The 25,247-nt window shown below is 43.5% G+C and overlaps 1 protein-coding gene across 2 annotated transcripts in view; it reads left to right on the forward strand.

Moving 5' to 3' along the window:
• LOC134339467 (collagen alpha-1(XI) chain-like) overlaps positions 1–25,247 on the forward strand; it is a 394,099-nt gene that overhangs the window by 329,896 nt on the left and 38,956 nt on the right. For both annotated transcript variants that reach the window (XM_063036004.1, XM_063036005.1), the window contains 7 exons: positions 996–1,103; positions 2,615–2,668; positions 5,889–5,942; positions 6,439–6,492; positions 8,401–8,454; positions 15,702–15,809; positions 15,916–15,969. In XM_063036004.1, the coding sequence (XP_062892074.1) occupies positions 996–1,103; positions 2,615–2,668; positions 5,889–5,942; positions 6,439–6,492; positions 8,401–8,454; positions 15,702–15,809; positions 15,916–15,969 (486 nt within the window). The remainder of the gene's footprint in view (positions 1–995; positions 1,104–2,614; positions 2,669–5,888; positions 5,943–6,438; positions 6,493–8,400; positions 8,455–15,701; positions 15,810–15,915; positions 15,970–25,247) is intronic.

The following is a 25,247-nucleotide window of genomic DNA, read 5'->3' on the forward strand; positions in this document are numbered from 1 at the left end:
GGAAATGCTGCTCTTTGCAGATAGAGCTGAGGTGCTTGCAGTCGTCCAATCTAAATAATGACATTCTTTATGAAATCATGAAATTATTAATTAAGTAATGATTCTCAATAATGAAATTAAATTCTAAATAGTTATTTTGGATTTGGTAGAAGATACTAAACAGACCCTAATAATAAGAGATTTTCAGGAGAAACTGAAAAGTAATGAAGGTAAAGACCAACTGGTTCCTTGGACCTGATGGCTGTCATCTTGAAGAAAAGTGGCTGCAGAAAGAGAGAATGTGTTGGTTAAGATCTACAAACATTCCGCAGATTCTGGGGAGTTACCAGTGTATTGGGCAATAGTGCCAAGTGTACCTTGGCGAAAGCTTAGACCATAAAACGTAGGAGTGGAATGAGGCCATTCAGCCCATTGAGTCTGTTCTGCCATTCCATCACAGCTGGTTTATTATCCCTATGTCGTTGCTGGTATCTGGGCTGGGCAGTAGGTTTTGAAGAGGGCACAGGGGGTAAGTGAGTTGGCAAGAAATTTGTATCTTTATCTGGAGAGTGGTGGTGGAACTCTCTTCTACAGGGAGTGGTTGAAGCGGACAGTCCAGAAGGCTGTAAGAGGAGTCTCAACATTTGTCTAAAGAGGATAGTGAGCTGTGCCCAAAAATTTGGGAGGAAGATAGGAGAGGATCAAGTGGAGCACAAATGCTAGCATGGCCAAATAGTATATTTCTGTGGCTCCCATATCGTCCATTGTTGGTTCTGCAGTTCAGATGTCTTTTCTTTACTCTAAAATTATCCACCAGACCAGCTGGTGTGTGAGGGAGACAACACATGTGTTTCCCCACCCCATGCCACCCCACCTCTCCGAGCCAATTTCAAAGCCCTGGGTAGAGTTTCATCAACAACAATGTCCTTCAGCAGGCTTTGATATTCTGCGTAAGAATGTAGACAAGCAGAACGTTCTGAAACCAGTTTCCATCTGGTCTTTCTCTCCACTCTTAGGGTATAAAAGGTGAACTCGGTGAGAAAGGTGATACAGGTCGTCCAGGAGCAGCAGGACCTGCAGGGGACAAAGGTCCTCCAGGTGAAGATGGAACCAAGGGCAACATAGTAAGTTGTTCACCTCTCATCTTCTGCTGTGATTTTGCCTCTTCGTGAAGGTTCTGAACAAGTGATTGGTCAATGATAGACAATCCAGGCCTGTGTCTCTGATTGGTGCAAAGTGGAGCTTCTGTGGGAAGAGAACAGGAGCTGTATTGTTGATTGGTGCAGATGGAACCAATGAGAGTCCAGGCCAGAAGTCCATTGCTGATTGGCCAAAGTGGAGCCATGTTGCACACAAGATGCTGGAGGAGCTCAGAGGGTCGACTAGCATCTATGGAGAGAGAGATTCAGTTGACGTTTGGGCTCAAGACATTTCATTTGTATTGGAAGCAGAAGGGGAAATAGCCAGCACATGATGAAGGAGTAAAAGTAGGCAAGTGATAGCTGGATCCAGGTGATAGTGGTTGGTAGGGGTGGGGGGTGCTGATAAGTAGATTGGGAAGTGGGAATAGTGCCGGAAATGTGAGCTGATAGGAGGTGATGATAAGGGGAGGAAGATGATGGAATCTGATGGGAGAGGAAGTGGAGCATGGAATTAAGGAAGGGAGGTGGGCAAAGCAGAAGGGAACAGTAGGGTGAGGGTAGTGTGGAACAAGCGAGGAGTGTGTGGGTGATGGGCAGAGGGAGTAAATGGGGTGATGGGGGCTGAGTGTGAGATGAACTGGGTAGATCGGGAAGAAAGGAAAAAGGGACAGGGGGGAACAGTTTACTAGAGGTTGGAGAATTTATGGAGGGATTCGAATGAGAGAACATTATTAAAATCCAACTGTTCCTGGTCTGGGAACCAATGTGGATTAGTGATTGCAGGGACAATTGAGAGAGTACAGATGAGATTTACTAGAATGTTATCTGGGTTTCATCTGCTAAGTTACAGAGAAAGGTTGAACAAGTTGGGTCTTTATTCTGTGGAACATAGAAGGTTGAGGAGGGACTTGATAGAGGTATTTAAAATTATGAGGGGAATAGATAGAGTTAACGTGGATAGGCTTTTTCCATTGAGAGTGAGGGAGATTCAAACAAGAGGACATGAGTTGAGAGTTAAAGGGCAAAAGTTTAGGGGTAACATGAAGGGGAACTTCTTTACTCAGAGAGTGGTAGCTGTGTGGAACGAGCTTCCAGCAGAAGTGGTTGAGGCAGGTTCAGTGTTGTCATTTAAAGTTAAATTGGACAGCTATATGGACAGGAAAGGAATGGAGGGTTATGGGCTGAGTGCAGGTCGGTGGGACTAGGTGAGAGTAAGAGTTCGGCAGGGGCTAGAAGGGCTGAGATGGCCTGTTTCCATGCTGTAATTGTTATATGGTTATATGGACAGGACTTTGTTCAAGCAATTTGAAACAGCAGAATTATTCAGATCATAATGATATAAAATTACCTGTCCTACAAGGCAGTGGAGCAATAATTGATTTTGTATAAATGTATCTTCTTTGTTTTATAATGGAAAGACTAATCAATAACCATCAGTTGACTTCAAGGTACTCACTTGTTGTTCTCCATTCTCCATTCGTTCTGTTCCACAGGGTCCTGCTGGTTTCCCAGGTGACTCAGGTCCTTCAGGCGAACCTGGTGTACCGGTAAGTGTTAATTTCTTTAGTGTCTGGCTGAGCTGGTGTGGATGGTAGAACCTACTGTAGATTTTTCATTAGTAAACGATCACTCACCCACAGTGGTTTGCTCTACAGCCTGAGTCATCAATTGATTTGCAATAAGTGGAAGTCCTGAAACCAAATTTCCTCGAACCTCAGTGCAAGGCACTGAATGACAGGTTGAACTGGGGGCCCACGATGGCATTTGCTATTTCTTGCAATCTCCCTTTTTTTGCAAGATTCAAGATTGTTTATTGTCAGTCTTCAGTACACAAGAGTAAAGGAAAAGGAAATGATTGTTAGTCTGGATCCAATAAAACATAAAAAAACACAGTAAACGTAAAGAATGGAATAAGAAGAACAAAAAAATACAATATAAATATAATATAAATATAAAACCAATCCCATAAAACACAATGTACATTTAACTATTGTATATATAGACTGATTGTACGTATGTGAAGTGCTGATAAGTGATGGGTATGTATCTGAGGTGGGACGTGGTGGGGTGGGTTAATGGATAAAGATGCTGTTCAACCTGACAGCTCGGGAAAAGTAACTGTTTTTGAGTCTAGTCATCCTGGCAGGGATGCTTCGCGGCCTCTTTCCTGATGAGAATGAGACAAACAGTCCATCAACAGGTTGGGTGGGATCCTTCATGATATCGCTAGCCTTTTTCTGACACATTTGTGTATAAACTGTATGTCTTACACATATATAACACCACAGTCTGTACTGGTAATTGCTTGATTATTTTCACAAGTACCAAAATAGAGTAAAACGCTTTTGCTAGCATGCCTTCCAGACTGATCATTCAATACATGAGTACGTCAGATAGAAATAACAATAACAGAATATACAATATAGCATTACAGTCACATCAAACGTGCAGTACAGGTAGAACAGTAGGCATACTTCCACCACCATGGTAAACTGAACCCATGTAGACAACAGGAATTCTGCAGATGCTGGAAATTCAAGCAACACACATCGAAGTTGCTGGTGAACGCAGCAGGCCAGGCAGCATCTCTAGGAAGAGGTACAGTCGACGTTTCAGGGTCTCTGCCTGAAACGTCGACTGTACCTCTTCCTAGAGATGCTGCCTGGCCCGCTGCGTTCACCAGCAACTTTGATGTGTGTTGCTTGAACCCATGTAACCTCTGACCTCACACCTCTGTATCCTCGATCTCACTCCTCTGTAATCTCTGATCTCACGCCTCTGTAGCCTCTGATCACACACCTCTGTAGTCTCTGATCTCAGACTCCTGTAGTCTCTGATCTCACACCTCGGTCCTATGTAGAGCAGTTGCAGACCATTGCAATCCCACCAGACAGAATGCTTTCTATGGTGTATTGATAAACAGGTAACAGTCAACGGGGCATGCTATACTTCTTTACCGTCTCGAGGAAATAGATGGACAGTCCTGAGAGAGATAGACAGTCAAAGTTTCAGATTGAACTGAAAGATAGAGGGAAGGTAACACCCTTCCTCTCCAGGATACACGCATCACCCGCCAGCTTTGGCTCCATTCCTTCCTTTCTCCTCCTTGTATTAGCTGTCTGCCTATATCTTTCATTCCCGATCAAGTGACTTAATGTCAGTGTCACTCTTGGATTTTTATGGTCAGTTGTCTGAGGTAAGATTTGAACTCACATCTGTCTCACCAGGACTGAGGGAACTGGCTGAAGCCAGTGGGCTGGGTGTGAGTTGGGTTGGGCTTGAACTGAAATATTTTTGGGTTTTTCTTGTCACCTACCAAGGTACAGCAAAAAAAAAATAGTTTGCACGCTACCTCTTCAAATCATTTAATACATAAATTCATCAAGCCAGTAAAAAAGGAAAGGGAATGCAGAAAATGGTTTTACAGTTCCAGAGAAAGTAGCGCAGATGGACAAATAAAGTGCAAGAGCCTCAGTGAGGTGGATTAGGAGATTAAGAGTTCATCTTTTACCATAACAGAGGTCCATTGAAGATCCCGATAAACCAATAGATGTTCCCCATAAGTATGGTTGTGAATATTCTGAAGGTTTTGTATGTTCTGCCCATTGGAACAAGTGTGAAGAGAATTGACTGAGTGGGAAAAGTCCTTGTAAAGTTGTTTGTTTCCCTGAGCCAGCAGGAAGTATAGACAGAGTCAGCAGAGGGGAGGTTGCTTTGCATGACGGACTGGGCTCAGGTTGTGTTTCTGTGCTGCATCTGCAAAAAATTAGTGACGGTCATCAGGAACGTGCCAAATTTTAAGCCCAGGTCTTTCAGAAAGGGTATAAATCCACAATGGCAGGTTCTCAGCAGTACTGATGGGAACTCCAAGCACCCACCACCACCCAATATAAATCCACAATGGCAAGTTCTCAGCAGTACCAATGGGAACTCCAAGCACCTACCACCATCCGTCCTCCCCACCACCCAATATGAATCGTTGGATTAGAGAGCTCCTTGGGCCATTGACACTCTTCAACATAACGTTAATGCATTATATGGAATTATATTGAAGCGATGGAACGAGTAATAATTCTCTATTACTGGTGCATAACTTGAGCAGGTATTGATCTTGACCACAGAGAAGTTTGCCTGCAAGGCCAACATCTGCTCAAGGCACCCAGAACAGGGAAAATCACTCCCATCATACAATGTTGTTCCATCCAATGCACCAACGTTGATCAGCACCTAACCCTCAAGGACCACGCTCCCCACAAACATGCTGATCTGCTCAGAATCACAGAGTGTTTCGCTGATAGAGGAGGCTATTCACCCCATTATGTCTGCTGCCTCATAGAAAGGCCATTTGGGTTCATGTCCCTGACCTGGATCTTTTCTTTATAAAATATTTATCTAATTCCACTTTGAAATGGTTCTCAGTATTTATTTATTTATTTATTTATTCGTTCATTCATTCATTCGTGTATGTATGCATGTTTTGTATCTGCAGGATTTGTCTTTGGCACATTGGTTGTTTATCAGTCTTTGTAGTTCTTCATCAATTCTCATGTATTTCTTTAATCTATCAGGAAAGCCTGCAACAAAATGAATCTCAAGTTAGTATACAGTGACATATACATTCTTTGATAATAAATTTACTTTGAACTTTGAAAGTTCATGTCTTATCTTCTGTCACCAACTACACAATCCACTGTTCCACACCAAGCAAGGAGGCAAGTCTTCTCTCTGGTTGCTCTGACAACTGACACATTTCTGCTTTTATTTCAGGGTGTGGATGGTGCACCTGGAGAAAAGGGCAGCATTGGAGATCCTGGTCTGCCGGTAAGACTTTATTATTAAATTTAGTCTCTGCTTCCATTGAGAAATGCTGAGAAACTGCCTCAAGTATTTCTTTGTTATTAACTCCCACCATTGGGTTTAAATTGTCTCATCTCAGATATAACACTTCACATTTCTCAGTTGAAAGTTCCACCTGCTAGTGACCTTCCCATTCCACCGGTCAGCCTCTGTCTTTGAACTATCATCCAATCTCCTAACTGGTGTTTCCTGGGGTTCACCAAGTTATCTCCACACATTGTTGTACGGAGTCCTACATTGACACAACAATTTTGCACTTTAAGTGCCTTGCAACCAGTGAATAGTCTTTAACATGTTGGACTATTGGAAAGAGTGCAGGAAGATCTAACCTCCCAATCAAGTGGTTCAAAGGGCAAGAAGAGACTAAGGCTTCAGAAATACTTTGCTTTATTAAACAATTACAAGTACTCTCAACACATTCTTGTGAGTATAAATTGATTTCATGTTTCACTACTTACAGGGTCCAATCGGGGCATCAGGGGAACCAGGACCCCCTGGTCCGCCTGGAAGACGAGTAAGTATTTATTCATAAATTTCATGTTTCTTTGTCGATAGTCTTGGTAATCCAGGAGTTTTGCCTTGCAGTGCAAAGATAAGTGTTCAAGTCCAACCAAAATGGATACGGAAGTCGACCAGGAATTCTTAATGAAAATTAGGCCCAGTACCAGTGACCGTAAATTGCAGGATTGTTGTAAAACCCCATCTGGTTCACTAATTCCATTCAGGGAAGAAAGTAGTCTGTCTTCACCTAATCTAGTTTATAAGACATTAAGGCATAGGAGCAGAATTAAACCATGTGGCTCATCAAGTCTGCTCCACCATTCCATCATGGCTGAATTATTATTGTTTTCAACCCTGCCTTCTTCCCATAACCCTTGATGCCCTTACTAATCATGAACCTATTAACGTCTGCTTTAAATATACCCAATGACTTGGCCTCCACAGTTGTCTGTGGCAATGAATTCCACAGATTCACTACTCCTGGCTAAAGAAATTCCTCCTCTTCTCTATTACAAAAGAGTATCCCTGTATTCTGGGGCTGTGCTGTGTGGTCCTAGACATCCCACAATGGGAAAACTCCTTTCCAGATCCACTCTATTTTGGCCTTTGAATATTTGACAGCTTTCGATGAGACCCTTCCCCCAAATGTGACTCTAGACCCAGGGAAATATGGTTAACTGTAGATTGTCTTTATTAGATGGTCTGGAATAATAATTGGTGTCTTCAGAATGCAGCTTCGTCTTCTCAAGGTATGGCTGCAATGGATGTTTAATGGCGGCCTTTCTGTCAATACCAACATCCTAAATTGTGAATGAAGAATGAAAACAAATGGCCAAGAACGCTTTACAAACAATCAAGATATAAACAGCAATCATGTGTCCCATAAAGAACAGTGTGGTTAGGCCACTTTTTAGTGATGAAAGGTGAGATGAGGGGTGGCAGAAGGAAAGATCAAAGAAATAAGGAGTCAGACCAGATGAGGAGGACAGTCATCTCCAGAGTGAGGGAGAAAATAATGAGAAGTCCAGTGAAGATGTCACCACTCCTGAGCCATGAGTTAATAAAGACCAGAGGCCAAGGTCAATGGGATTGTCCATACTCAGGATCTAGTTGACCAAGCATTAGAGCCAGGGTTGAAGTATAGAAAAGGGTGATCATAAGCAGTCCACTTACAGAGTCCAAACATAAAGTAGTGTATGAGTGGAGAAAGGATCCAGGCTGTATTTCCATCCGAAGTGGAGGCTGGGAGAAGTGAAGAGAAACACCATGGAATATCTGGGACTGCTGCCTGTGCGAGGTCCTCATTGGATATTGCAGAGGATGGCAAAGTGGGAATGGTGGTAGGTGGGGCAACAAAGTAGGGTTATCCAAGACCAGAAATACTGGGACTGCACAGTAATGCAATGCGATTGTTTCAGTCAGTACCCACGCAGCACCGTATTTCCCAATACCAGGGTAATTGTCTTGTATTTATCCCTTCCAGGGGTTTGGAGTAGAGCTCTTGTGGAATATACTGGATAATTTTTGTTAGAAAACAGGCTAGATTGAAAAAAGAGGTTTGTGATAAGTTGCATTGTCACTATCTGTTTAAGTGAAGCTTAAAACCCATAACATTTGCAATGCAATTTAGGGTTTAATTTTCACACATTCTGCAAGTTTGAATAGAGGGTGGGGTGGTTTGCCTTGTACATTAATATAAAAAAATCATCACTGGGACATTCTATTATGCAGAGTTTCTGACCTTTGCAAGAGGAGGTGGTGTGACAAAAGAATTCATTTTGTGCTGTATAATTATGCTGCTGAGGTGTGTGAGCAGCAGGGTCTGTTCATGCCATGTGACCCCAGGCTCTGCAATCTGTCTCCTATCATTATTCCTGCTTTTTTAAAAAATGCCTGTTTAAATGCTGCTTCTCTCTTCCAGGGTCCTCCTGGACCAGTAGGTCCAGCAGGTCGAGAGGGCCAGAAGGGTTCAAAGGTAAGGCTTATGTTTTACAGTAAATATGTTTGGAGTCCAAAGCATTGTGACATTTCTATATTTATGTAAGATTTAGAAGGAGGTCTTTTCAGTCCATCAAGTCTATGTTCAAAGATGCTCTTGTGTGCATGGTTATTTGAGTTACTGTCACCTTCCTGTCAGCTTGACCCAGTCTGGCCATTCTCCTCTGTCCTCTCTCATTAACCTCACTCACAGAATTGCCGATCACTGGATTTTATTTCTGTTTTTCACATTATTCTCTGTAAACTCTAGAGACTGTGGTGAATGAAAATCCCAGCAGGTCAGCAGTTTCTGAGATACCCAAACCAATAATCTGGCACCAATAATCCTGCCACTCTCAAAGTCACTTAGATCACATTCGTTCCCCAGTCTGATGTTTGTTCTGAGCAACAGCTGAATCTCCTGACTCTGTCTCCGAGCTTTTATGCACGAAGTTGCTGCTGCATGATTAGCTAATTAGATATTTGCCTTAACGAGCAGCTGTGCCTAATAAAGTGGCCACTGACAACATGGATATCTATCGTGCAAAAAGAGAGCAAAAGTACTGAGGTAATGTTCATAGGTCATTGTCCATTCAAGAAATCTGACAGCAGAGGGGAAAAAGTTGAGAATGCCTTCAGGTTCCTGTACATCCTTTCTGATGGAGCAGTGAGAAGTGGGCGCGTCATGGTGGAGGATGGAGAAACTGTTAGTGTTGTACAATGGAATACTTTTATAGAATAGATGAGATCAAGGGTTGATCAAAGTTGGAGGGGAAAATCATGACTTGTCTGTTTTTAGTTAAAAATTATGAACTGAAATGCACAGATAATCTCCTCACCACATTCCCATTAACTTTTCCCAGATTCTACCACCCACCTACATAGTAGGAGCAGCTTGTAGTGGTCAGTTAACCTTCCAAGCACACATCTTCTGATGTGGAGGAAACTCATATGGTCGCAGGAAGAAAATGCAAACTCCACATAGTCAGCACCCAAGGTCAAGATCGAACCAGAATCTCTTGAGTTGTGAGGCAGTGGCTCTAGTACCTGTGTCACTATGCTGCCCCTGTTTTGGTGGAGGGAGGGGTGGCGATTGGGGGTATGGTGCCACCATACAAGGGGCACGTGCTGGACCAAGAAGGATGCTTTTCTGAATTATACGTCTCTGTGACCAGAGATGGACTGTGAGGATCAGTGGTCTGTGATATATATTAATAATCTGCTTATGAATGTTGGTGAAATGATGAGCAAGTTAGCAGATGACACAAAAATTAGTAGTGTTGGTGGATAATAAGGAGGCTTGTCAAAGGTCACAGCAGGATATAGGTCAGACAGCAAGTCGAGAAGAGCATGAGTGGATGGAATTTATTTCAAATAAGTCTGCAAGTGCGAGGTGGTATGATCTGGAAAGTCAAAAAGGGTTTGACATACACAGTAAAGTTTAGGGCACAAAGGAATGTTGGTGGACAGAGGAACGTTCAGGTCCAAGTCTATAGTTTCATGAAAGTGGTAGCGCAGGTGGATCAGGAGGTGAAGAAGCTATATGGAATGCTTGCAGCATTCGTGGATTCAGGGACTTTATTTTTTTGTGTGACTGTATTTTACTGCAGTCTTATATGTGTCATATGTGCCCTGTGCTGTGTGTGTAGGTTGGTACAGTGTTTTTCACTTTGGCCTCTGAGTAACACCGTTTTGTTTGGCTGTATTCATGTATGGTTGAATGACAATTCAACGATCTTGAACTTGGGTACTCTTCCAGCAGGACAGGCTCATTGGGCTGGAAGTGCCTGTTACCGTGGTGTTTCTCTAAATAAAAAATAAAACATAAACCTGTGCTCTTCTCCACAATGAGGAAACCAAGCACTAACTGAGGTGAAACACCTCTGTTTACAGATCAACTTTCAATTTACAGATCGCGACTTTTAGATTCTCACATCAAAGGCTTTCTGCTGTTATAATTCCAAATCCTAGCCTCTGAGATGGAAGTAGAAAATGCTGGAAAAGATCTCAGCAGGTCAGGCAGCATCTGTGGAAAGAGAAACAGTTAATGTTTTGGGTCTGCGAACCTTCGTTGGAACTGGTCACTGGGAACTACCCATCAACAAGATCAGTTTTGCCCTGTAGGGGGTGGGGTGGGGGAATGGTAATGCACTGACTAAAACTCGTGGCAGTAATAATACCAGCTTCTTCAGACCCACCATGATGGAATTAAGAGATTCCATTTAACATAACAGAGATTATCCAGTTGCTTACCTGAAAGAGATTGTCCTTGGGGTAAAGAACTGGTGCACTGGTAGTCTGTGCAATGATTGAATTGGAAAAGGGATTCCTGTATCAACATTAAATGTAGAGAGAAGTTCAGTTTATTTTAGGATTTCTCTACCAATGTTCTGCTTACGCCGCATTTAGGTGTTTGTGATTTACCCGAGGCATATGAATTGTACTCAAATCCATGTCCCTCCAACCATCTGTACTAAAAAATAATCCCACTGTACTTCAGCAGGAGATGAGAAGCATGGACAAACCTGCTATAGCCAATTCTGGATTTTCTAATCAACTGAGTCTCTGGAGGAATATTTCAGAATGTCTGTAATATTACATTTAAAACTGCATTTATTTTTAAGACGTTTTTCTTTGACGTTTGCACCCATTCAAATTTCAGTCCTCTCTTATGTTGTTTGCTGGCAGGACCTCCATTTAGGGTTTGTCCTTTGTTGCCCTTGAGAAGTTTGTGGCTGTCCTGCTCTCCAGAACCACTGTGGTCCTTCTGGGGGAGGTGCTCCCGCAGTGCTGAAAACGTAGCGTGAACATGTTGAAATCTTGAGCAGCACATACACAAAACGCTGGAGGAACTCAGCAAGCCAGGCAGATCTATGCGTGGGAATAAACAGTAACTGCCAGAGGGCTGTGGACACAGCCGGCTCCATCATGGGCACCAGCCTCCCCACCACCTTCACAAAGCATCCATCATTGTGGGCCCCACATGCCATCTTCTCATTACCACCATCAGAGAAGAGACACTGGAGCCTGAAGACCCTAACTCCATGTGTCAAGAACATTTTCTTCCCCTCCACCATCCGTGTCCATGAACTCTACCTCTCTATTCCTCCTTAGTACTATTTATCCATTTTTTATTTAGCTTATATTTTTATACCTTCCACTGCACTGCTGCCATAAAAATGACAAATTTCATGGCATGCATCAGTGATGATAAACGTGATTCTAATTCTGATATATTCCAGTTCACAATGATGTGTGATTGAGGGGTCTCTGTGGGCCTGCTGCCTCTGCCCTTCTAGGTGGCAGCTGCTGTCAGAGTAGCTTAGTGAATAACTAAAACTTTGTAAATGATAGCGTTGATAGAGGGACTCAGTGGTGCTTGGGATACGAGTCCAACAGACTGCCTGGCCTGGATCATGTTGCACTGCCTGAGAGCTGTTGGAACTGCACCCATTCACCTGGAGTATTGTCAGCAGTTCTGGGCCTCTTATCTATGAGAAGATGTGCTGGCATTGGAGAGGGTGTTCGCTACAGTGATTCTGGGAATAAAACGTATGAGAAGTGTTTGATGGATCTGGGCCTGTGCTCACTGGAGTTTGGAAGAATGGCAGTGGGAGGAGGGGTATCTCATTGAAACCTATTGATTGTTGAAAGGCCTAGGTGGAGTGGATGTGAAGAGTTTCTGATAGAAAGGGGAGTCTAGGACCAGAGGGCATAACTTCAGAATAGAGGGACATCCATTTACAACAGAGATGAGGAGGTGGTGAATCTGTGGAACTCATTGCCACTGGTGGCTGTGTAAGCCAAGTCATTGGATATATTTAAAGCAGCAGATGATCGGTTATTGATTAGTCTGGGCATCAAAGGTTACAGAGAGAAGGCAGGAGAAAGGAGTTGAGAGGGATAGTAAATCAGCCATGAATGGCAGAGCAGACTTGATGGGCCAAATGGCCTAATTCTGCTCCTGTGTCTTATGGTTTTATGGTCTTATTCAAACAAGCAGAGAACATTCCCTTGCTCTTTTCATTTGTGCTTTGTGAATGGAGAAATGTCCTTTTGAGGTGTTAGGACAGGAATCTCCCAGACACTCTGCAGTTAGAGTATTTTTGTGTCTTCTTCCATTGTGTTTCTGGTCAATGGTAATCTGCAGAGTATCAATGATGGTAATACCATTTACTGCCAGTAGGCTGAATGAGGTATACAAAATTATAAGGGCTACTGATAGGACCAATACATGCAGGCTTATTCCCCTCAGGTTGGCTGAGACGAGAACTAGATGTCAGGTTTAGGGTGAAAGGTGAAAGCTAAGGGCAAACCTCGGTCAGAGAGTATTGCGAGTGTGTAACAAGCTTCAGTGGAGGTGGTCGATGTGGGTTTAATTGCAACATTTAAATTTGGGTAGATACATGGGGGCGAGGGATATGGAGGGCTATGATCCGAGTGCAGGTAGATGGGATAAACAGGTCATCATGGACTAGATGGGCTGAAGGGCCTGTTTCTGTGCTGTAGTGCTCTATTACTTTATGACCCCATGTGGTTAGGCTCTCCCCTTTTGGACGTGGCTATCCGATAGTACTCCTGCATTGGGCAAGTGTTACTTGCTACTTCCCAAGCCTCGTTGCATGTAAGTATGATCTGTCTCATAGCTCCATTCACTGGAGGCACGCTCAGTCCTAACTTCTGGTACTGTCTGTGTGATTGATTGCATTTTTTCCCCTGAAACTGCATGGGTTCTTACAGGTGCTACGGATTCATCCCACAACACAACCACTTGTGGGTTGGTAGATTGACTGGCCACTGTGTGGTAGCATCTGCAGCGGGGTTGCTGGAAATATGAGGAAAATGGGGTAACGCAATGGCGTTGCTTTGCAATGTAGCTTATACTCGATGGGCTGAAATGGTCATGTTGTGTAAGTTAATATTGTCGAGTGGATTCCAGTTAATTGGGACACATTGGGACCAGTGCATTTTGGTCCATTTAAACAACTGCTCCAATTAGCCAAAGTTTCATGGAAATATTTAAAAAGATATGAAAAAGACAAACTGCTGTTAACTGATAACAAATTATGTATTTAAATGAAATACAGAACAAGTTAGTTCCAAATAGTTATCAACGGAGGAATTCATTCAGTGTATGTTGCCATGTTCTTTTGATTGACTGTAAATGAACAAAATTAGCGCAGACACCCACTGCAGATAGTGGATTGCCTTCAAGCAGTGCTTTTGATGATTGCATCCTCCAGATCTTCATTTTCATTATGACATTCAAGACAATTGTCGATGCCTTCAAATTCTTCGTATTCCCTAACTTGTTGAAAGAGTGCAATGGTTCAATTTTCGCTCCGGGCTGTTTCTGGCATCCCTAAGCCTGAATTCTTGAAACTGCAGTGAGCAAAACAATTCTGAATTGTCCTACTGCTTATTTCTTGCCAGCAATCTGTGACAAAAATCACTTCTTTTGAACACAAGCATACGCATTTAATGCTATTTTATAATATTTTGCTCTAAGCACAGTGTAGTGTCTAACAGCCACATAAGTGCATGTAACTGATGCTAGTTAGAAACTGTTTGGCATGTCTCCTGACCCAATTAAGTGACATAGTGTCCCAAATAAATGAAGGGACTGTCAGCTGTTTTTTCAATTTGCTTTTGTTTTTGAAGAGTTGTCTCAAATAACCGGCTGCCCTGATTAACTGATGACTCAATTAACCAGAATCCACTGTATAAATGTTGGATTATCTGAGAAATTGTAAGTAATATTGCAGTGACACTGCCTCATTTTGATGATGTAGAGGGTATGTTTGAGACATGATGGCACTATTTGAAGGATAAATACTGTTCATAGGAGTGGTGTATCTGAGTGTAAGTGTACATTTCAGAACCGACCATGGCGGTAAGACTGTAGAAACATTGTTGTACTGGGCACTGGGATTATTTGAAACTCACTGCCTTTAGTAAAGGAAATTCTATCAATAGCTCTGACTCTGTCACGCAGAACATAAAGATAGAACTGTGCTGCACTTTACAAAGTCTTTGGCTCACGATGTACCAACCAATATAAACCTGCTCCACAATCAATCTAGCCCTTCTCTCCTAAACAACCATAACCCTCCATTTTCCTTACATCCATGTACCATTTAAGAGTCTTCCCTATCTCAACCTCTACAAATATCCCCAGGAATGCATTTTTAGTTGCCCACCAATCTGTGTATATATATTAAAAAAACTATCTCCAAGATCTCCCTTAAACTTTCCTCCCTCCACTCACCAATTATGCATGTCCTTTGGTATTGACCTTTGCCACTCCAGGAGAAAAATGTTGTCCATCAATTCTGTCTACACCTCTTAGATAATCTATACATCCGTATTAGGTCACCTCTCATCCTCCATCACTTCAAAGACAAAACCCCTAGTTGGCTCATCTTTCCCTCTTAACACTTGTACTCTGATCTAAGAGGCACCCTGATGAACCTTCTCTAAAACTTCCACATCCTTCCTACAATACAGCACAGAACAGAACACAATACTCCACGCGTGGTCTAAGCAGAGTTTTAAAGAGCTGCAACATTACGACACAACTGTTGAACTCAATTCCCCAAATACTGAAGGCTAGCAGACCACATGCCTTCTTAATCACCCTTAAACATTCTTAACTATTCTTGTTCCAACATGTCAGTCCATGGCTTCCTCTCATGCCACAATGAGGCCACCCGCACGATGGAGGAGCAACAGCTTATATTCTGTCTGGGTAGCCTCCAATCTGATGGCATGAATATCGATTTCTCCTTCCAGTAAAAAAAATTCCCTCCCCCTGCCCTCTTCCCCATCACCCCCCTTCTGACATTGACCCCAAGATCCCTTTGTTCCTTTGCAATGCTAAGAATCCTGCCAACCTTGTCCTCCAGTTCAACCTTCCAAAGTTTATCACTTCACCCTTATCTAGATTGAACTCCATCCATTACTTCTTTCTTGCTTTAGTAAGCAGCAGTGTATCTTACACAAGGTAATAACATGCATCTGGCTTACTCCACTGTCAAATCTGATTCCACTGAAATGAAGTGATCTAATTTTTAATAGACTGAATAAAATGAACTATTATGGATATAACATGCAGTGCTTGGGTTTTCCACCCCAAAATATGGAATTACTTGACATTGTTAAATATTTTAGGCATGTTGCTTCCAATTTTGGAACCCTGTTACATTCACAGAGTTACAGCAAGTGGCCATATTCTCTCTCCTATAGGGCTCACCTGGGCAACCAGGCCCCGTTGGTAGGACTGGGCCGAGAGGACCTCAAGGATCACCTGGCAACCCCGGGCCTGAAGGTTTGAGAGGGATTCCTGGGCCTGTTGTAAGTAAACGATGCAAGGAAGTAGTTTTCCGAGTCATTTCAGCATTTGCTTTTTCTCCATTGAAGGTATAAGTGAATTAACAATTGTAATCTTCTGTTTCAACAGGGAGAACAGGGTCTTTCTGGGCCTCCTGGTCAGAATGGGCCCCCTGGTCCTATGGTAAGTAACAATGTAGGAATAGTCAGCCTGTTGCCAACCCTCACTTGCTCACTCATCCCTTTGGCTAACACTGCCAGAAAAATCTGGATCAAGCGCTCAAGTTAGAACATAGTCATAGACTTCTACGGCACAACAGGTCTATGCCAAATCAGATTTCCATCGAAGCTGGCCCTACTTACACAAAGAAATGTACCACACAGTGTTTTGTGGCCCTTCAGCCCACAGTGTTTTGCTAAACTAGTTAATAATACGAAATTATACTCATCCCTAATGGGCCCGACCATTCAAGAAGATCACTCAGTCTATCAGCTTTGACGCTCTGCACAACTCCCAGATTCAGTCACTTGGCCCAGTCTTCAGCCGGACCCAGCATCTTGAGAAATTCAGTTAGCTCGTCTGCTCTTCAGTCCCATAAGTCCAGCTGTTATGGGATCTTGCTTTTTACTCCATGCACCTGCCTGAAAGCTGCATTGAGCTGCAGCTCCTTAGGGACCGGATTAGGGAACTGGAGATGCAGCTTGATGACCTTCGTCTGGTCATCGGGGAAAGTGAGGAGGTGATAGATAGAAGCTGTAAGCAAGTAGGGATAGGAACAGACAAGTTAGGAAAATGTCTAGTTGGAGTAAGGGGAAATATGAAGGTATCGGGCAGGAACTTGGAAGCATAAACGGGGAGCAGATGTTCTCAGATGTATGGCAGAAATGTGACAAATGTTCAGGAGATATTTGTGTGGTGTTCTGTATAGGTATGTTCCAATGAGACAGGGAAAGGATGGTTGGGTACAGGAATGATGGTGTACAAAGACTGTTGAAAATCTAGTCAAGAAGAAAAGAAAAACTTACGGAATCTTTCAAAAAACTAGGTAATGATAGAGATCTGGAAAATTATAAGGCTAGCAGGAAGGAGCTTAAGAATGAAATTAGGAGAGCCAGAAGGGGCCATGAGAAGGCCTTGGCAAGCAGGATTAGGGAAAACCTCAAGGCATTCTGCAAATCAATGAAGAGCAAGAAGATAAGGCGTGAGAGAATAGGACCAATCAAGTGTGAAGTGGAAAAGTGTGTATGGAACCAGAGAAGGTAGCAGAGGTACTTAATGAATACTTTGCTTCATTATTCACTACGGAAAAGGACCTTGCAATTGTAGGGATAACGTACAGCGGACTGAAAAGCTTGACCATATAGACATTAAGAAAGAGGATGTGCTGGAGCTTTTGGAAAGCATCAAGTTGGATAAGTCACCCGGACTAGACAAGATATACCCCAGGCTACTGTGGGAGGTAAGGGAGGAGATTGCTGAGCCTCTGACAATGATCTTTGCAACATCAATGGGGACGGGGGAGGTTCCAGAGGATTAGAGGTTTGCACATGTTGATCTCTTATTCAAGAAAGGGAGTAGAGGTAGCCCAGGAAATTATAGACTAGTGAGTCTTACTTCAGTGGTTGGTAAGTTGATGGAGAAGATGCTGAAAAGCAGGATTTATGAACATTTGGAGAGGCATAATATGATTAGGAATAGTCAGCAGGGCTTTGTAAAAGACAGGTCATGCCTTTCAAGCCTGATTGAATTTTTTGCGGATGTGACTAAACACTTTGATGAAGGTAGAGCAGTAGATGTGTGTATATGGATTTCAGCAAGGTATTTGAGAAGGTACCCCATGCAAGGCTTATTGAGAAAGTAAGGAGGCATGGGATCCAAGGGGACCTTGCATTGTGGATCCAGAATTGGCTTGCCCATAGAAGACAAAGAGTGGTTATAGACCTGTCATATTCTGCATGGAGGTTGGTGGCCAGTGGTGTGCCTCAGGGATCTGTTCTGGGAGCCCCTTCTCTTTGTGATTTTTATAAATGACCTGAATGAGCAAGTGGAGGGATGGGTTAGTAACTTTGCTGCTGACACATAGAAACATAGAAAATAGGTGCAGGAGTAGGCCATTCGGCCCTTCGAGCCTGCACCGCCATTCAGTATGATCATGGCTGATCATCCAACTCAGAACCCTGTACCAGCCTTCCCTCCATACACAAAGGTTGGGGGTGTTGAGGATAGTGTGGAGAGTTGTCAGACGTTACAGCAGGACATCGATAGGATACAAAAGGCTGAGAAGTGGCAGATGGAGTTCAACCCAGTTAAGTGTGAGGTGGTTCATTTTGGTAGGTCAAATATGGCAGAATATAGTATTAATGGTAAGACTCTTGACAGTGTGGAGGATCAGAGGGATCTTGGGGTCCGTGTCCATAGGACACTCAAAGCTGCTGCACAGATTCATTATGTGGCTAAGAAGGCACGTAATGTATGGGCCTTCATAAACCATGGGATTGAGTTTAAGAGCCGAGAGGTAATGTTACAACTATATAGGACCATGGCCAGACCCCACTTGGAGTACTGTGTTCATTTCTGGTCACCTCACTACAGGAAGGATGTGGAAACATAGAAATGGTGCAGAGGAGATTTACAAGGATGTTGCTGGATTGGGGAGCATGCCTTATGAGAATAGACTGAGCAAACTTGGCCTTTTCTCCCTGGAGCGACGAAGGATGAGAGGTGACCTGATAGGGGTGTATAAGATGATGAGAGGCGTTGATCATGTGGATAGTCAGAAGCTTTTTTCCCAGGGCTGAAATGGCTAACACGAGAGGGCACAGTTTTAAGGTGCTTGGAAGCAGGTACAGAGGAGATGTCAGGGTAAGTAGTAAGTTTTTTATGCAGAGAGTGGTGAGTGCGTGGAATGGGATGCCGTCAGTGATGGTGGAGGCAGATATGATCGGGTCTTCATGGTGCTTAGAAAAATAGAGGGCTATGGGTAACCCTAGGTAATTTCTAAAGTAAGGACATGTTTGGCTGCATTGTGGCCGAAGGGCCTGTATTGTGCTGTAGGTTTTCTATGTTTCTATGAAATTACATCCTTAATGTGCAAGATCCTATCAAAGTTGAATTTAAAAGTGTAAACTGAGTTAGAAAAATTGAGTTAGAAAATGAGAGATTTATGTACCTAACACCTTTTTGGGTGGTATCCTTCTAGTCTCTTTCTAACTGTCTGAGCCAGGGGTTCCCAACTTGGGGTCGATGGACCCTTGCTTAATGGTGTTAGTCCATGGCATTAAAAGGGTTGGGAGCCCCTAGTCGAAGTTCTCTTTATCCATAATACCTCATCTTTAGCAACAAACAATCTAGTAGAGGACCTCAGCAGGTCGAGCAGTATCTGTGGGCAGAAAATAACTTTCAGCGTTTCAGTTTAAAACTCTGCATAAAGAAGGTTCTAGATTCCAACATCTGCAATGTCTTGCATCTACATATATCATTGTTAGTTCCCCACCAGGAGAAATGTTTCACTCAATTTGTTCTTCTTATTCCATTGAAAATCCTCCGTTGGTCCAGCTCACCCTCTTTATTGCAGAAAGTACAACCAATTTTATAAACAGTGTCTCCAGATTCTTGGAGCAACAACCAATCTAGTGAAGGACCTCAGCAGGTCATGGAGAATCTGTTAGGGGAAATGAACTGTTGACATTTCAGGTCAGAGCCCAAAACGTCAACAGTTCCTTTCTTCCCACAGATGCAGCTTGACCTGCTGAGTTACTCCAGCAGGTCGCTTGTGACCTCAGATTCCAGTGTCTGCTATGTCTCTAAATTCTTGGAGTCTGGTACAGTTACAAGGAAGACACACTGCGCTCTCTCAAATATGCTGCCTCTCTGTGGGCGCAGTGTAGTCTGAGCAGAGTCTGTAACTAAACACCCTTACATTTTTATTCCATACTGTCGGTCACAAGGGCTGATGTTTCATTAATCTTTCTGGTTATTTCTTCCCCAGAAAGTTTAATCGAGCGCTGATGATTCAGCCTTCAAGTCTCAGAGTGAAAACTCCAAGCTCTCTAGGGAGAAGGGTTGTATTTATTTTCAGTTTGTGCACCGTGACACTGAATTGAACAACAATATTACAGCAAAGCAATCTTCTCAAGGCCCAAGAATGCTCCAATATTAACTCTAAGACAGTAAATTAAATGACCAGCTCAGTCCAAGGATGTGCCTGAAGCAGCCCGCAAGCGTCACTGTGCTTCTGGTGTCAACATAGTGTGCACACAACATACTAACCCTAAAACTGCACATGTTTTCACTGTGGGAGGAAACCAGAGCACCCGGAGGAAACACAGGCCACCATGGGGGGAGCATACAAACTCCTTACGGATGTGGCAGGAACTGAATCCCCATCTTATAGTTGGCTGTGCATTAGCTTTACGCTGACCACTACATTACCATGCCAACATGTTTCTTGTTTATTTATTCATGAAACTGGATTATTAATTATTATGTATTCTGAATAAATAGCCTTGCATTATTAACTGATTTAATGGTGAATGGTTGGGAAGTGTGTAACTAACTGATGTAGCTTTGAAAATGATGCTAGGTGTGATTAGGGCATTATGACAACGTGCCAGGATCTCCACCGGTGGAGATCCACCAAGAACACCGTGTGCAAATTCCCAAGTATGAGGATGGGTATCGGTGTCTGAAGTGGGATGCCTCCTTCTCCCACTGCGTTATTGCAAATCGAGTCAAACAGCATGGAAGCAGTTCCTTTGGCCCACTGAATCTAGAATGAGCACCGTGAACCCATAGAATCCTACAGATACTATCACTGACTTAGACACTACTGGCAACTTACAGCAGCCAGTTAACCTACCAACCCACACCTCTGGGATGCTGGAGGAATGGGAGCACAGGGAGGAGGCCCACGCAGTCACAGGGAGAACGTGCAAAATCCACACAGGCAGCACTACGAGTTGGGACTGAACCCCGTTAAATGGATCGGTGAAGCAACAGCTCAACTAGCTACACCACTGTGGGCTAGCTGGAGGAAAGGGAATGATGGACTAATTCACTGATCACAGCAGAAGATGACACTGTGTCTCTGTAAGTTAATGGTAGAAAACCAATCTTTTTGTGGGAAGGCCTTTGAAGGCAAAGTTCATGATTGTAAAGCTCAGACTCTCCTTGCAGTGAGGATTATCCTGCAGTGCTACTGTTACCCCACAGCGCCAGGATCCCAGGTTCGATCCTGACCGTGCCTGCTGAACGTATGAAGCATGTGTATTCTCCCTGGAATCCCCCTGTGTCCTGCAGTTACACAACCCGCCATCAAAGATGTGTGGGTTCATTGGCCACTGTGGTGTAGATAAGCGTTAGGGGTATCAGTGGAGAGTTGGAAATTGTGTGATTGGCCACTGTGGTGTAGATAGGTGTTAGGGGTATCAGTAGACAGTTAGAAGGTGTGTGATTGGCTACTGTGGTGTAGATGGGCAGCTGGGGTATCAGTGGACAGTTAGAAGGTGCGTGATTGGCCACTGTGGTGTAAATGGGTGGTAGGACTATCAGTGGAGGGTTAGAAGGTGTATGATTGGCTACTGTGGTGTAGATGGGTGGCAGGGTTTATCAGTGGAGAGTTGGAAGGTGTGTGTTTGGCCTGTGTGGTGTAGAAGGGTGTCAGGGGTAACAATAGAGAATTGGAAGGTGTGTGATGAAGAATAGATTAAAATACATAAGTGGAAGGGAGGATGGGATTGATGGGAATGCACTGTGAGATTGGGTTGAATGGTTTCCTACACTGTGAGAAATAGGAAATGATTAAATTTTTGAATATAAAACAAAGGAAGGGATATATCTTAATACAGGAAGGTTTCTAAGGTAAAAGAGCATCATGACTTTGATGATGGAGATTTAATGGACTGAATGTCCGAACTCTCTGTCTATATCTCATTTCCTGACGGTCCTGCTGTTGTTGTGCTCCATCCTCATGGATTCCATCCAGTGAGAACCAACTTCCCAGACATTCCCCGGGGAATTCTAGTGAATCTGTGCCTAATAAATCGGCTGTATTTGTTTCACTCGGGAAGAGGGCAGAAAATGTCTCAGGCAAGTTCTATCTCAGCAAAAGAACAAGGATCTCAACAGGTCAGGCAGCATCTGTGAAGGAAAATAGACATTTGGCATTTTGGGTCAAGACCTTTCTGTAGGGTTGAAAAGGTTAGCCAATGTAAAGAAGCGAAGGGGTGAGTGGGTAAGATCTAGCAAGTGATAGGTGGATCCAGATGAGGCAGGATTGATTGGCAGGTGGAGGAGAGAAGATTGGAGATAGACGCTGGCAAGTGATAGGTGGATCCAGACGAGGCAGGGTTGATTGACAGATGGAGGAGTAAAGATTGGAGATAGATGCTGGCAAGTGATTGGTGGATCCAGATGAGGCAGGATTGATTGGCAGGTGGAGGAGAGAAGATTGGAGATAGACGCTGGCAAGTGATAGGTGGATCCAGACGAGGCAGGGTTGATTGACAGATGGAGGAGTAAAGATTGGAGATAGATGCTGGCAAGTGATTGGTGGATCCAGATGAGGCACGGTTGATTGACAGATGGAGGAGGGAAGATTGGAAATGGATGCTGGCAAGTGATAGGTGGAGGTAACAGAAGTCTGCAGATGGTGGAATTGATAAGAAGGGAAGGTGAAATGGTATCAGGTTGTAAATCAAATTAATCTGACTTAAACAAATGTACTTTAGTTGTCAAGTTGAAAGTGATTAATTCCCTTGAAGTGTTTCACAGTGTTTTAATTACTTTTTGCTTGTAAAGTCATTATTTTTTTTAATGAGATTCATTTTATTAATAAGGAAGGTGTTCACTGATAACTCAAAGCACTTTGACAGCTGGCAAACCTAAGGGTTTTGCTTAACCATTTGTAAAATCACAAAAGGGGCAGGATCTGCACATCCAGGGGGCAAGTATTGCTCTTGGATATTCGGGATCAGGCTTTGGCGCAGTGTGTGTGGGAGGAGGTAGAAGCGGATGCCTCTTCAAGAGAAGACAGATAGCGTGCAACACAGTTATAAAATCCGTTAAGTCAAAATGTAGACCCCTCTCTGATTCCCAGAATGAGATGGGTGACACCTCACACCTCCAGCAACACAGGTTTAATCCTGACCCGTGCCACTGCCATGTGGAGTTCACACGTCCTCCATCTGACCACTCTGGGTGCTCCCATGTCCCTAAACGTGCGGGTTGGTGGGTTCATTGGCTGCTTTACAACGCACCTTGTGTGTAGGAGTGTGGAAGAACCTGTCAGGAGTGGGTGAAAGTGAGGGGGAGGGAATTCAATGTATTTACTGTAGTCTTAGTGTAAATGAGAGTTTGATGGTAAATGTGGGTTCAGTAGGTTAGGCAGCATCAACAGAGGGAAATGATTGTCAACACTTCAGCTGGACTGAAAAATAGAGGGAAAATAACCAGTGCAATGGGGTGGAGAGGAGCTGGCAGGTTGGATCCAGGTTGAGCAACGGATGGGTGAGGGATGATAGGCAGATGAGGGACGGGAGAGTGGGAATAGCATCAGAAGACCATAGGATATAGGAGCAGAATTAGGCCATCCAGCCCACTGCTCCACCTGTCTTTCTGTCACCTGCAAACTTCGCCACCAAGCCATCTATTCCATTATCCAAATCATTGAAAAACAATGTGAAAAGTAGTGGTCCCAATACTGACCCCTGAGAAACACCACTAATCACTGGCAGCCAACCAGAAAAGGCCCCCTTTATTCCCACTCGCTGTCTCCTGCCTGTCAGCCATTCCTCTATCCATGCCAGCAACCTGTAATGCTACAGAATTTTATCTTGTTAAGCAGCCTCATGTATGGCACCTTATCAAATGCCTTCTGAAAATTCAAATAAATGACATCCACTGTCTCTCCTTTGTCCACCCTGCTGGTTACTTCCTCAAAGAACTCTTAACAGATAATAGACTCCAACACTTTCCCAACTACAGAGGTGAGGCTAACCGTTCAATAATTTCCTTTCTTTTGCCTTCCTTCCTTCCTAAAGAGCAGAGTGACTTTTGCAATCTTCCATTCCCCTGGGACCATTGCCAGAATGAAGTGATTCTTGAAAGATCAAAACCAATGCATCCATTATCTCTTCAGCGACCTCTCAGGACTCTGGGATGTAGTCCACCTGGTCCAGGTGACTCATCCACCTTAACACCTTTCAGTTTGCCTAGCACTTTTTCCTTTGTAATAGCAATGACACTCACTCCTGCTCCCTGATACTCACAGACTTCTGGCACACTGCTGGTGTCTTCCATAGTGAAGACTGATGCAAAGTACCCATTAAGTTCATCTGTAATTTCTTTGTCCCACATTACTACCTCACCAGCATCATTTTCCAGTGGTCCAATATCAACTCTGACCTCCCTTTCACTCTTTATATAACTAAAAAAACTTTTGGCATCCTGCTTTGTATTATTGGCTAGATTTTCCTCATATTTCATCTTTTCCCTTATTATATCTTTTAAGCTGCCTTTTGTTGGATAATTAAAAGCTTCCTAATCATCCACCTTCCCACTCACTTTCGCTGCCTTCTGTGCCCTTTCCTTGGCTTTTGTGCATTCCTTGGCTTCCCTTTTCAGACACGGTTGTCTAGCTTTGCCATTCGAGAGCAACTTCCTCTGTGGGATATATCTATCCTGCGTCTTGTGAACTATTCCCAGAAATTTCAGCCACCTCTGTTCTACTGTCATCCCCACTGGTATCCTGTTCCGATCCACCTGGGAAAGCTCCTTTCACATGCCCCTATAATTCCCTTTATTCCATGGCGATACTGATACATGTGACTTATGCTTTTCCCTCTCAAACTGCAGTAAGAATTCAATCATATTATGCTCACTGCTTCCTAAGGGTTCCTTTACGATCAGATCCCTAATAACACCATAACACCATAGGCTGGTCCTGGCAACACACATCAAAGTTGCTGGTGAACGCAGCAGGCCAAGCAGCATCTGTAGGAAGAGGTGCAGTCGACGTTTCAGGCTGAGACCCTGGATTTTCTGCCTGTTTAGAAAGTAGTTTGCACATGAAATACAACATTAGAAAATTCATGCTCATGCACTGTGGTATTCTACTACCACAGTACATGACCATGCATTTTCTAACGTCGTATTTCATTTGCCACTTTCTTGCCCATTCTCATCTGTCGAAGTCCTTCTGCAGCCTACCTGTTTCCTTAGCATTATCTGCCCCTCCACCAATCTTTTTGTCATCTGCAAATTTGGCAACAAAGCCATCTATTCTATCATCTAAATCATTGATTTACAGCATAAAAAGAAGTGGTCCCAACATCGAGTGCTGTGGAGCACCACTAGTCACTGGCAGCCAACCACTGGCTGCCTTCTACCAATGCTTTAACCATGCCAGTAACTTTCCTGTAATACCATGGGCTTTTAACTTGGTAAGCTGCCTCATGTGGGCA

This window comes from Mobula hypostoma, chromosome 29, assembly GCF_963921235.1.
Source record: "Mobula hypostoma chromosome 29, sMobHyp1.1, whole genome shotgun sequence".
NCBI lineage: Eukaryota > Metazoa > Chordata > Chondrichthyes > Myliobatiformes > Myliobatidae > Mobula > Mobula hypostoma.